Below are 14,161 nucleotides of genomic sequence, written 5' to 3' on the forward strand. Positions count from 1 at the left end.
CTGCCTGTACAGGTAGTATCGGTTTGCTTACGATATAAATATAAACCCACCGAATTACAAGCAGTCTGCAGCCTTAATAGAACTAACAAGTTGCTGTAGTTGAAGGACTAATCGTGACCCTGAGGTGGAGCAACAAGGAGCAACGGCTCCCCTTGGAGGTGTGGAAACACAAATGCAGCTGCTGGAGAACACAGACATGCAATTACCAGGTTTAGTAGAAAAACAACGTTTTTGAGTTGAAATCAGTGGGAATCAAAGTTCAAACCTAAATGAAGATGCATCTAGAGAGCTGAAGTTCTGATGAAGAAAAGGGAAATGTTGATAATCGGCTGGATGTTTTGGTGACTGTAGACAATCAGACTCATTATCTGGTCACATTCACAAACAACAGGAGGAGCCGAATTAAATGATGTTAAAACCCTCCCCAAGGAAAACTGTTTAAACATGTTCCTGATGATGGAGGACATGTATGAAGAAGGTCAGAGGGGCTGTAAGCTGGTGTCAGAGCGTGTAAACAGAGAGCTCTCAGCAACAGGGAGGGGAACCTAGGACATAGTGTCTGCAGAGCTAACTATGTCCTAGAAAACGGCACAGGTCTTTGATAAAAACAGAATCATCAAAAAGAAAAGAAAAAAAAGTCGAAATGATTTTCATAAATACGCAACAGTAGAATAATCATCTCAACAACCAGTGCAGCAGACAAGACCTCCAGGATTTTAGGATTTTGTTTTCCTCTTAAAATGTTTTAGTTACATTTCAAAAGTGCAGCAAGAACAGCACCGAGTCCAACCACACAAAATAGAATCTGGACTTCCTTTTATTCTACTTTATTTTCAGAGTGAAAGAAAGTTTTCAAATCTTTTGGAGAGTTTAAACTTATATGAAGATGTGACGCAAAAAAAAGGACCAAAACTAACTGATTCTTAAACAAAATTAAGTTCAATACATAAAATCAACTCCGGTTCATTTCAGTGGATTGAGCTTCTACCTTCCTCTTGCGAAATCCCACAGAATCCAAGAACAAGATTTTTCTTCCCATTTATAGTCTGAATAATTCTTTCTTCACACTGGAGAAGGTGAAACTGTGAGCAGTCGTTGGTGTTCAGGAGGCTTCTTACCTCCAGCTCCTTCGGCAGCTGTTTGGCGACGGTCTTCAGTAACGTGACGGTGGGTTTCTTGGCCGTCAGCAGGATGAGCTCCACGTTTCTGTCCCCGCGCAGCAACAAGCCTTTGGCCAGAATACCCACCCTCATCACACCTTTCAGCAGCCGCGCTGCGCTGTCAGCACTGAAGAGGAAGAGCGGACTGCGTTTCTAAACACCCATGCGTTTGTCTTCTTGGATCATAGATTATAATCATTCTCATATCCAGGTCATGGGTTGCTACGGTTACCTCTTTTCCTCCCCATCCTCAGAGGTTGAAGCAGGAGCTGGCACCTCCTTTTCCAGCAGGGAGTCTGACACCAGCTTGAGCGCTCTCTCCGTGTGCGAGACGATCCTCTGAACAGCCTGCAGCTCCTCCTCCACGGGGTAAATGGTGGAGTGCTTCGCCATGATGTGGCGATCGTCAGAGGAGTCCGGCCGACGGACACAAGTCTTAACGGGAGCAGGAGAAATCAAACTTTGCTCCTTTTTTATCCAAAAAAAAGATCTGCAGCTGCCATGCTTACCAGCAGAGGGGGCACTGGCATACCGGGGCGACTCATCAGAGGAGGAGGTGCAATTCTGCGCCTCTGATCTCCCCAATACATCTGCTCCTCCTCCAGCCTCCTCCAGTAAATGTCCTCCTCATAGCGCCTGCAGAAAGTCAAAAATACTTAAAGCCCAAAACTAAAAACGTGCGTTTAGATTATTATAATCCTTTCTTTCTACATTATTGGACTCCTTTGTCCAGGTCCCAGTGAAGACAAAATACACTATTTACTAACAAAATCATGTAGGATGGAGTTTCTGGACATCTCAGTTTACTTGAAATATTTGTAATCACTGATCATGAAGAAGTAGATTATTGCATCAGAAAATACACTAAAAAACGCCTTATCACAGTGAGCAGCCCAGAAATGATCTTAGTATTGACCAGCTAGGTTTTGCATCAATAACACAACAGACACACAACAGGGAGACAGGGTGTATAGATCTGCAGAGATGCTGCTGTCCCTATCAGGACTTTGATCTGAGCAGGTGAATCATGTCCACTTTGCTGGAATCGGCTCCTCCATCATGTTTAGGGACAAAAAGAGGAAATGGTTTCAGTGGAGACCGACCTCATCTCCAGATGCCAGTGCTGCTCGTCGTCTCGCTGTCTCTTCAGGACGGCCTTTTGCTTCAGCTTCTTCAGTTTGCTCTCTTGTAGCTTCCTGGCCCTGTTGCTGGGTTTGATCTCCACAGGAAGCTCCGGGTTCACCTTCTTCTGCAGGGAGACGCATAAGGGGTTAAAGCCTCGGTCACATGCATCCCTCCACGGGGTTTTTGGGTCGTCTGACCCGTGCAGGGTTGCAGAGAGGAGCAGCTGCATCTTAAGGTGAGCACAGGTGAGTCTTGCAGTTCCCTTCCTTGAGGTTTGTGCGGCCACCTTAAGGGACGCCATGAAACTGGAGCGTACCAGTGTGGGTCGTGTTGAGAGTGTATCGGGAAGTATGTGTAAGGATATTGACAGTTTTACGCAGTTATGGTGACCGGGGGATGCGGTCGTTGTACAGGTGTTCACTACGACCCGCATGAACATTTGCTCTGTGGGCTGGCTGAGCGGTCTACGACCTTTGCCCCTTTATCCACCTTTAGGGGCAGCTGTGGCTAAAGACTTACCTTGTACTGCAGCCGGTGCCTCCTGCCTTTCAGGTGCATGTCTTTAGCGTTCGGGTCATTGAAGCTGCACTCGCATAGTTTGCAGTGGAACCGAATGACTTTTCCATCATCGTTACGAACCTGAAAGACAGAGTTCTGATCAACACCAAGGTGTGGAGGCTCTGCTCCCCGCCATCATGTCACGACGACACTTGTTCTAGCTTCTGGATTTTGTTTTTTACTTTGATTATGTATGAAAAAACATCAAATAACCTTTAAGCTATAGTTTTCCTTTTATTTTGAAAATCCTGATGATTTCAATTTCAATTTTATTTATATGTCCAAATTCACAACAACAGTCGTCTCGATGGGCTTCGTATCTGTAATTAAAAAAGTTAAACATAAAATCAAAAGGATCATAAATACATAGAATTCAATAGGAAAATACTAAATTGAACTGACAAACTGACTAAGACATGGACATTCCTGCCCTTAGCCCCCCCTTTGTGGTAAGGCCTTTTGGAATTCCTTGCTGAAGTTTTTGTCCTTTCGTCTAGTCTGCCCAAGTTCCAACATCAGAAAAAGGCAAAAATGTGACATTTAGAACCGGATTGGCTCCCACCAAAGCGACTATAATTGAAGGTTTGTTTTTGATTCCAGAACGCTTAAATGATGACAACAACATCATGTGCTTCTGGACGGTGGAAAGGAGGCGTGTGATCGTGTTGGGGAGCTTTGCTGCAGCTTCCCCACCTCTTCCACGTAGTCGTGTCCAACAGGCTGGATGTCCCCCTGGCCTCCAGCTCCCTCGTCTTCGCTCTGTGGCTTCAGCTTCGGGACAGGGGGCAGAACCGGCTCTTCTGCCGCTGATGTCACCGCACGGGCGCCGACCGGCTTGTGAGCTGTGGAGCAGATCATCTTTACATGATCTTCTGAAGAATTTTCTGATGGAACTTTGATAAAAAATCAAAGCAGTCAAATTATTGTAGAAATACATTTTTAGAGTCAAGGTGTCACTATATCTAATTTCTAACATGTTCATTTTCTGAATTAGTAAATAATTATTGTTGTAGTTTACGGGTTTAAAGTTCATTGTTTTAGTGGAAAGGCTTCATCAATAATGGTTTTTCTATAAATTATTGGAATCCAATTTTAAAAATGGATCAATGTCAATCTTTTCTTTTTAAGGCTTTTTTGTTTTTTAGCTAAAATTTTTTGGTTTTTGTTAGTTTTTTTTTATCCATATAATAATAATTCCATATTTGTACAGTTTTAAAACCTAAAAAATTGCTTTTTTTAAAAAATCACATAGTAAATGAATAGATCAATAACTGAAATGTGCAGAAGACATTTAATATAAATCATATGATTCAGCTATTTAGCAAATAAGGAAGAAAATTCTGTGTTATTTAATCTAGAATAGAAAACAAAAAACATATTTAGTTGCATAATCAGTTGGGATCAAAGCACAATAATCACCTTTAGTCAATAAAAATTCGGTTTTGACAGCAAAGGTATGAAAACTTTAGTGTTTGGAGGCTTTTTGTTTACTTTCTGGATGAAGACCATTTATTTTGGAGGACATAATTATATTTTACAATCCTTGTGGTGAAATGATCAAAGCTACAACCACTGAGTATTACATTGTAATGTGTAATAATGATGACAGAAATGTTTGAATTATGATCAATAACTATTGATTTTCTTTACTTGATCTGCAATGTGTATCAATAATTACTGGTTTATTGTGATCATGTGTTCTAATGATAATCAATGATTATTACATAACGGTTACAGTTTACTGAAATCACGAATGAATATTTTCTGAAGATAATCATTTTGTTACTTGAAAAGAATCTATTGGATCAGAACCGGATAATAAAAACTGTCAAACTATCAAATGATGAACTCAGTAAAGTGGGATTATATAAACTCACTTCTTCCTGCTCCTTTTCAAGTAATAAATCAAAATCTACTTGACTTTAGTTAATGATCACTGTTTTTAATTAAGCAAACGTCACTTAAGTGTGTCGGTTTATTTGGGTTTTTTATCTATGGATTTCATCAATTCTGTTATGAGTTTGTGAATCTGTGTGATTTTTTTTTATTGCATTGACTGCAATTGAAATAAAGAAATCCATCAGAAACAACAGTAAAAAGCAAAGGTTAAGTACTTCAAAAGCTTCATCTGCTTCTGTTTTTGACCAGTTTCAGCCTGGAGGAGCAGCTCAGTGACAGTCTCAGTGCCGCACATTTGGCTTTTCTTTACGCCAAAACGTAGAAGAAAAGTAGCTTTGAGATGTTTTTTTAGGTTAAGTCAGTCGCTGAGATGAATGGATGTTAAAAAACAACAGAAAACCTTAAGAAAGAGTTTAAAAACCAAGTGGAGAGGAGAATAAGGGACATAAAATTTGAAGCTTATAATCCACTGAGAACCTGAGATTTTTCTTTCAAAGTTAAGACTAAGGACACGTATGGAAAAGTATTTTTTTCACTGAATATTTGTGCGTTAGATGTGAAAAAATGTTCTGGGGGACAGATAACATCTGGGACGCTTTTCATTTGAAACAATAATGAGAGTGTCTATGAACGGCTGAGCTCACCGGCGGCAGACATCTTGCTAAAAGCTGGTTTCTTCACTGGCAGGACTGCTTTGGCGGGGGGGTTTCCAGCCGTCTGCTTGAGTTTAGCAGCAGGCGCTGCAGCGGTCGAGGGCGACGAGGAGGCGGGAGATGCTGGAGGTTTCCCCGCCGACGAGGAAGCGAGGATGGGAGCAGAATTCACCAGAACCGGCTCCGATGATGGGATAGGCTTGCCAAGCTTTGTGTGAAGTTTCACCACCTTTCCATGAGTGACAAGGAGAGGAGGTGAATGTTCCTCATTTCTTGTTGAACTAACACTGAGCAGCTTAACTTTGAAATGTCAATCACGGCACACAAATCGGCCCCAACACTGGAGCTGTGCTGACCTTCTGGTGCTTGGCTCCACGGATGTGGGCGGCATAGGCGTCCACGCCAGTGCAGGACACGTCGCACAGCTCGCAGCGTAACTGAGTCTGAACGCCTCTGGGCCCATTGCTGGCCCCAGACTGGGCCCCCGCCTTCAGCGCCGCCTCCTTCTTCTTATGCTTCTGGCCTTCATTGTGCTCCCGGTACGTCTGGATCAAGCAAAATGAAAATGAGCTGGGATGGTGAGCATGCACTTGTCTGAATGAATCACATGATCTGGAAAAAGCGAACCTGCGGTCCAGCACAGCTGATCTTGCAGATGTCACAGTAATGCAGCTGCGACTGCTTGGGGGGCCCTTTAGGTCTCTGCAGCTTGTTCTGATGAAACGCCGGCTTCTTGTAGGCATTTCCAGCTGGAGCCGTCACCATGTTGCTCCCCGAGTTGCTCCAGGAGGAGCTGGTCAGCTGCTTGGGCTGCTGCTGGACGGACGGCTGAGGCTGCTGCGACTGCGGCGGGGGACCCTGGGGCAGAGTCTGCTGGGCCGGCTGGTAATACGAGGGGGTGGATGCAGAGGTGTAGCCGGCCGAATCATAACTGGAGTAGTTTAGGCCTGAGGGAGAAGAACCAGACACCGAGGACGGTGGTAAGAAAAGAAAGCCTGCAAAATATGGGGCAAATGTGAAGTGGTTAGAAGAGAGCCAGTCTGAGCGGGTCAGAGCTGGGGCAGAAACCCTTCATGCCCCAGCTCTGACCCGCTCTGAAAAAGAAAAGTAGCACTTTAGGGAGAAAAAGAAGTAAAAGCTCTATGAACGTTTGCCTCTGTGAGGACGCCGTGTCAGGCTTTATCCCTTACTTGTGTTGAACTGCAGCCGTTTTAACTTTGCTATTTTACTAAAAACTCTATTTTACTATTAAAAGGATGTTGAGCGTACACTCCGCTTCCTCACTAACGGATAGAACTAAAGTAAAGAAATTAAGCTAATCATGCATAATTTTTACTCTTTTGTGTGTATAATTGTTCGAGCAAAAGGAGAGAAAGGAACAGATCAGTGAGTAAATTCCCTTTCAGCAATATTTCCTTAGGTAAAAGGTTCTCAGAATCGATTGAAATTCCACATGCTGTCTGGAAACTGGAACGTTTGAGATCTCACCCGAGTAGGAAGTGGCAGCAGCCGAGGAGCTAAAGGTGGAGCCGAGGGTGTAGGAGGAAATGGGCGCCGGAGGCTGCTGGACACTGGTGGCCACGGGATAGACGTTGTAAGTGGTGGACACAGAGCTGGAGGGAACCAGCGGCTTTAGGGCGGCCACCTGCCTCTGGGTTGGAGGAGGCTGGTTATAAATAGTTGAGGAGGCTGGGCTGTAAGCACTCTTTACTCCTACGGGGGGGGGGGACACAAGTTGAGAAAAGTTTTAGGGCGATGATGTGAAACAAACTCAAGCACCGACTTTTCCCATAATTTGTGATGACTAGCTGCTCATTTTACTAACAAGAGTACAACCTAAAAAAACTTTTGACACTTTCTTACAAAACAGCTGCTGCTAGAGGGACGCACTCATGTTAAATAGGCTGTATGTAGAGGAATAAAGAGCAGGTTCCTTCTCATCCTGAAGATGCTGAGAGCTTCATCTGGGATGACGAGGTGCTAAGGTCGTGTTCAAGAGAAGGAGGCGACTCACCGCTCTGGTAGTAATTCTCAGTGTGTGCCCTCTGAGCTGAGGCTATGCTGGTCTGGTAGTACTGTTTGTTGTCGTAGGTTGTCACGGCAGCAGGACGTCCGTAGTTGTAGTTTTCCTGCAGGCATTTATAGAAAAGCATCATTTCTGCTCATGCTGAAGCAGACAATTACTCCAGAAACTTTTTAAAGAACTAAAAAAAAACATGAAATGGTCCAAATGAAAGATGAAGCTGCAGGTCTGACATGTTGATGCCACTAAACGATCTTCTGAAACAGTTAAGCAGTGAGATACTTCGTTTGGCCCCGCCCCCTGTTGAACTGCCCCACTGGCTGAGCGCTGCTACACGCCCCTCCCCCTTTTGAACCGCCCCCACTGGCTGAGTTCTGATACACGCCACGCCTCCTGCAGAACCCCCTACCACCACTGAACCGCCCCCACTGGCTGAGCGCTGCTACATGCCCCGCCCCCTGTTGAACCGCCCCCACTGGCTGAGCGCTGCTACATGCCCCGCCCCCTGTTGAACCGCCCCCACTGGCTGAGCGCTGCTACATGCCCCGCCCACTGTTGAACTTTCCCCACTGGCTGAGCGCTGCTACATGCCCCGCCCCCTGTTGAACCGCCCCCACTGGCTGAGCGCTGCTACACGCCCCTCCCCCTTTTGAACCACCCCCACTGGCTGAGTTCTGATACACGCCACGCCTCCTGCAGAACCCCCCACCACCACCACCACTGAACCGCCCCCACTGGCTGAGCGCTGCTACACGCCCCTCCCACTTTTGCACCGCCCCCACTGGCTGAGCGCTGCTACACTCCCCTCCCCCTGTTGAACCGCCCCCACTGGCTGAGTGCTGCTACATGCCCCGCCCACTTTTGAACTATCCCCACTGGCTGAGCGCTGCTACATGCCCCGCCCCCTGTTGAACCGCCCCCACTGGCTGAGCGCTGCTACATGCCCCGCCCACTGTTGAACTTTCCCCACTGGCTGAGCGCTGCTACATGCCCCGCCCCCTGTTGAACCGCCCCCACTGGCTGAGCGCTGCTACACGCCCCTCCCCCTTTTGAACCACCCCCACTGGCTGAGTTCTGATACACGCCACGCCTCCTGCAGAACCCCCCACCACCACCACCACTGAACCGCCCCCACTGGCTGAGCGCTGCTACACGCCCCTCCCACTTTTGCACCGCCCCCACTGGCTGAGCGCTGCTACACTCCCCTCCCCCTGTTGAACCGCCCCCACTGGCTGAGTGCTGCTACATGCCCCGCCCACTTTTGAACTATCCCCACTGGCTGAGCGCTGCTACATGCCCCGCCCCCTGTTGAACCGCCCCCACTGGCTGAGCGCTGCTACATGCCCCGCCCACTGTTGAACTTTCCCCACTGGCTGAGCGCTGCTACATGCCCCGCCCCCTGTTGAACCGCCCCCACTGGCTGAGCGCTGCTACACGCCCCTCCCCCTTTTGAACCACCCCCACTGGCTGAGTTCTGATACACGCCACGCCTCCTGCAGAACCCCCCACCACCACCACCACTGAACCGCCCCCACTGGCTGAGCGCTGCTACACGCCCCTCCCACTTTTGCACCGCCCCCACTGGCTGAGCGCTGCTACACTCCCCTCCCCCTGTTGAACCGCCCCCACTGGCTGAGTGCTGCTACATGCCCCGCCCACTTTTGAACTATCCCCACTGGCTGAGCGCTGCTACATGCCCCGCCCCCTGTTGAACCGCCCCCACTGGCTGAGCGCTGCTACATGCCCCGCCCCCTGTTGAACCGCCCCCACTGGCTGAGCGCTGCTACACTCCCCGCCCCCTGTTGAACCGCCCCCCTATGTCCTTTTTAAAAGAATCTCCAAAAGTAAATTTAGGGATTTCCTTGTTTTTTTGGTAACCACGCCCACATTCCTAATGTTGGTATCATAAGTCAAATTGTTTTTTTCGGCCTAAGGTCAACTAAACGTCCGTTGTGGTTGTATCCTTGACCTGGCGGCATGTGATTTACTGTATGAAAATCGCCAAATTATACACTTTGCCACAACATGGCAACCAATCCATCTCACGGTAACTGTAAAAGGTCTTTTTGGATATTCCAGAATTCCTTTTCAGGTGCAAGTTTTGGGGAGTTTTTGAGGACGTGGCGGGGATGAAACTCCCCCTCAAAAGAGCAGTAAGACAGAAGAACCCAGGACGGCTGCAATCAGGTCAAGAAAGGACACTTTCAACGGGAAAGAAGCAAAATGAGACTGACCATGTCCGAGAATACCTGGTACGTCTGTGGCGTGGTGGTCGGCTGAGGCGGATCTGGCTGCCTGTAGGTGAAGTCGGGGGGCGCCTGGTGGCTCTGGTAGGTGGGGTAAGGAGACGAGGCAACAGGCCGAGCAGCTTGAACTGAAGCTGGAGAGTAGGACGCCGTCACCACATGGGGCACGGCTGAGGCCTGCTGGACGCTGTAGGTGGCTGTGGAGGGGAGGGAGTAGGAAGGGGGAGGCTGGGTACTGCAGGTTCATACAAGGGCGTGGAAAAGACAAGGAAAAGAAAGATGTTTGGAGTGTATTTCCATTTTTAAAAGGTGAAAAAAGTGCAATAAATCACCTTTAAAATCACCTTAAAAATAATAATGAAATACTCAGATTACTCTATTTTAGCCAAGGATACAGGAAACAGAAAGAATGATTTGATTTGTCAACAAATAAGTTTAACCATAATTTTGTACTAGAAGTAAGCCACACTTTTGAAATGCAAAGAGATGGAAAGTGGTACTTTTGGACCGAAAACATGTTTTTGCTTGACCGTTTTCTCAGAAATGTTGAATATTTGCATATTTTTCTAATTCTACATTTGAAATATTTTGAATTAATCTGAAATAATCCCAGAACAACAAGTGGTCTTCACCCCAGACGAAACAGCATGAAGGAACACCAACGGACTCTTGGAAGAGGAACCTTCAGGGAATAAGTGGCATTGAACAAAGTGAACACCAGATCTTTGACACACTTTACTCTCCACACCAAAGACAAAAGAGCTCATCAATTAACATTAAACTAATGCAGCATCGCTACATTCAAAATTTAATATGACAATTTCTCATTTTTTCTGAAAAACTACAGAATGACAAGAACAAAAATCAACCATGCACACCAGTGTTTTTCCACCAGTGTGCCGTGGGAAATGACTCATTCACTGATCTAAAAACATTTCCATCTCCAGGATTTCAGCTCTGTGTTCATCCAAACAGGCCCTGATAAAACACTGAGTAGTTAGGAATATGAAAGATCATAAAATACTTCTATTAAAATAATTCTATTAAAGACATTTTGATAAGAAGGACGGTACCGCGATTTAGCCGCAGCTTCAGCTGTTTTAGGAAAAGTCCCGCCCCTTTAACTGTCTCCACCTATCATTCTTGGAGGCTTTATCACATGTCATCAGTCTGACCAATCAGAAGTGGTTAAAGTCTTCACTTCCTTGTTCTGATACCAGCTAAAGCTCATCTTTAGCGGTGTAGTTTTCCACAGAATCCGGGGTCAGATGCATTGGGTTAAATGACAGCGTCTCAGCGTACAATGAGTCTTCCCTGTTAAACGTCTTAAAACAACATCAAACACATCAAACAGTTTTGAAATCTTCTTGATGAAATCAGAGGTCAGAGGTCAACAGTTTAGTTCTCCTTCAAGGTTTGTGTTTCTTAACAGCCAAACATCCCAGAGTTTGGTCCAAGTCATCTTTCTAACTGAAACACTTTTCTAAGAACGTCTGGATTATTTTAGATGTTAAACTGAAGAAGAAGTAACACCAACATTTAAGAAACAGGATTAAGGTGAAACAGACACAATTAAACTAAATTCAAACAGTTTAATCATCTAAAAAAATAAACATTTTTTTTCCAAAGACTTCATTTTTGATTAAAACAACAGAAACATTAATAAAACATAAGAAAATATAAATATAATGGTAGTTTCTTGTGATCATAATTGTTCAAAAATTACAGCTGTCTTTGCACCAAAACTTAAATAAATTTAAAAAAAATAAATCACTATTTAGGAAGAATATTCTTGTTTTTTTGTGAGGTTACATCAAATTGCATGTTAATAAACTGAAGGGAAAAACAACTACCAGGGTAAAATGTCAAATAATTTAAAAATTATTACTGAAAACTGAACTTTTATTACAACTTTTAGAAAAAACAGCTGCAGCTTCCAGCTTTTTCTGCTGTAATTATCACCAAAATGAACGTGAGATCATGGAGGGACTGTCCATCAATACAGACTATAGAGTTTGTCTTTTTTTAATTTTTGGATGCTGGTGTGCCGCTGGAGTTTTGTCAGGGATAAAGTGTGCCGTGGCTCAAAAAAGGTTGAAAAACACTGATGTACAGGATCCAAAAGTACGGCAGCAAAAGGCTGATTTTCCCGTAAATCTAAACGCAGATGCAGAAAAACCAAAAACCTGGATGGAGCTACAAGACATTTACAGCAACAATGGGAGAAGTTGTCCAATGCCAAAAATAAGGGAAGAGTTTTGTAAAATGGACAAAAATAAAGGTTTGTTTCAACTTGAAACCCAACCAGGAATGAGGCCTAAACGGATGAGCTATCAGTATCTCACGCTGTCAGCTCCAGGAACACAAGGACAAAGCTAAAATTAAACGGCACCTTCAGGTCACAAGAGTGCTGTGGAAGAACACACAAAAACACAACACATGCGGACAGCATCACGACACGCATACATTAACTGTGTGGATCCACTTCTACACGACCGTGTCTGACACAATCACAACACATCGGACAGGAGGCTCTGCTGACTGCAGCCAGCGGCTCGTTGAACATTCAGCCGTTCTGTTGGACCTGAAGGACAAAACCGCCACTCAGTGACCATAAAGGGGCGGTTTAGCATCAAGTTCTCCGGTCATTTCCTGGAACCGTTTCCTGTCTGACCCGTTCATTTGGGTCATTTGGTTTTTTTTTTTTTTTTCCCGGTTCCGGGGTTAAGGCAGGACGCGTGGTCGCGGCTCTCTGCGGATACTATCTTCAAATTACTTAAGAAGTTGATTTTCTCCAAAAAGAGAGCTGACCATGCCCCCGAAGAAACCCCAGGAATATGAAGAGCTCAAAAAATCTCTTGACATTATTCAAGAAACGCTGAAAAGTTTTATGGATCAAGTGTCGGCTAAGCTAACACCGCTCTGGGATATGATGGAAGAGTTCCGAAGATTTCGGGCTCAAAACGAGCAGGGAGAAAACCGGGTCGAGATTCTGGAGAAAAGACTGGACGATGTGGAACAGCAAGTAAGGATGAATAATGTCATTCTCACTGGAGTACCAATCAAGCCTCGAGCGAAGCTGAATTCAGCAGGAGCTAGCACTGCTAATGCTAGCGCTAGCGTAGCTAGCAGTGCTAATACGGAGATCGACGCGTCGCTGGAGCAGCAAATACATTCATTTCTCACATCTAAAGGGATTTCCCTGGATCTCAATACCATCGAGACCTGCCACCTGCTCCCCAGGAGAAAGGAGACGGATAAACCAGCGATCCTCATCAGGTTTGTGAATCACAAACACAAGCTAGCTCTGATGAATCAACGCAAAAACCTGAAAGGTTCGGCTGCTTATCTGAACGACCATCTGACAAGAAGGAATGCTGAAATCTCAAAACATGCACGGCTTCTCAGGAAGCGTAAGCAGATTGAGAACACTTGGGTTAAAGGCTGCAGGATTTATGTCAAACCGCTCGGTCCACAGGACCGGGCCAAGGTTATGGTTGTGAACACCATGAAGGACTTTGAGAAGTGTTTGATCACGGTCGTCTGAATCAACGTGGAGTAATAAATCAAAGAGCCAAATAATTTCAAGAAATATGACACCTGGAATCTTCACTTTCTCCATAAGTCTGACGTCACCTGAATAACAGCAGAGTTCTGACCTGCAGACAATTTGACCTCAACTTTCACCGCAGCTGATATCAGCTGAAGAAGGATATGGACCTGAATCTAATGTCTGCAGACATAACATGGAAGAGAACTATTAACTGTTTTGAACCCAGAAGATCAGCTGTTATCAGTAAAAGAAGAAATACCAACCTTGGACAATCGACAGATTGTGGACCCTTTTAAATTTTTTTCCTTACAGCATTACCTTATTATAAAAAAAAAAAAAAAGAAAAAAAAAATTTTTTTAAAAAGTAAAACAAATGATTAATCACTTATTGAAAATTGTTAAATTGATTGACTTTTGATGATATTACTTCACTAGCTCCTAAAATTGATAAAATGATTCAAAAATCTTTCCTAATGTAGCATAATTTTGCACATGTTTTTAACTTTTGATACTTGATGAAATTTTGCTATGAAAACTCCTGAAACAGTGTTGTGTCTATTTTACTGGTATAGTATTATGTTTTAAAGCATATGAATGACTTTTAAAAGTAACATAATTTGCATATATTTCAGATGCTGCATTTGCCATGTTGATTTCTAAAGTTATTTTTGACGTAGTACTTAAGTAATTTCATCTTTGGCACGTGCTTTATTGATACCTTATGATTATTAATTCTGTCTGATAAAACCTAGGAACCGGATATTGATAAATCATGTAATAAAATGGTTATAGTATAACGGGGTGGGATTATATAAGTTCGCTTCTTTCCACTCCCTTTCAAGCAATTTTTATTAATTATGTCTAATTATCCTAAGTTTGATTAGTTACTGTATGAATGTATAACTGATGATTATATTGCTTTTGTGTGTATTACTCCTATTTGA

The 14,161-nt window shown here is 44.5% G+C and overlaps 1 protein-coding gene across 2 annotated transcripts in view; it reads right to left on the reverse strand.

Annotated features, from left to right (window-relative positions):
* The window catches only part of zfr2 (zinc finger RNA binding protein 2), a 32,745-nt gene that overhangs the window by 16,647 nt on the left and 1,937 nt on the right, over positions 1–14,161 (reverse strand). Inside the window, exons 2-13 of one of the 2 annotated variants that reach the window (XM_011474585.4) lie at positions 9,668–9,899; positions 7,410–7,524; positions 6,884–7,108; positions 6,023–6,342; positions 5,752–5,940; positions 5,387–5,624; positions 3,537–3,685; positions 2,805–2,924; positions 2,264–2,409; positions 1,670–1,796; positions 1,393–1,595; positions 1,119–1,287 (exon numbers count right to left, since the gene is read on the reverse strand). In XM_011474585.4, the coding sequence (XP_011472887.1) occupies positions 1,119–1,287; positions 1,393–1,595; positions 1,670–1,796; positions 2,264–2,409; positions 2,805–2,924; positions 3,537–3,685; positions 5,387–5,624; positions 5,752–5,940; positions 6,023–6,342; positions 6,884–7,108; positions 7,410–7,524; positions 9,668–9,899 (2,233 nt within the window). Of the gene's footprint in view, positions 1–1,118; positions 1,288–1,392; positions 1,596–1,669; positions 1,797–2,263; positions 2,410–2,804; positions 2,925–3,536; positions 3,686–5,386; positions 5,625–5,751; positions 5,941–6,022; positions 6,343–6,883; positions 7,109–7,409; positions 7,525–9,652; positions 9,900–14,161 lie in introns of both variants that reach the window. The other variant, XM_011474584.4, reaches the window with a different exon arrangement.

The sequence above is a fragment of the Oryzias latipes genome, chromosome 4 (assembly GCF_053564925.1).
Source record: "Oryzias latipes strain Hd-rR chromosome 4, Olatipes_Hd-rR_3.1".
Taxonomy (NCBI): domain Eukaryota; kingdom Metazoa; phylum Chordata; class Actinopteri; order Beloniformes; family Adrianichthyidae; genus Oryzias; species Oryzias latipes.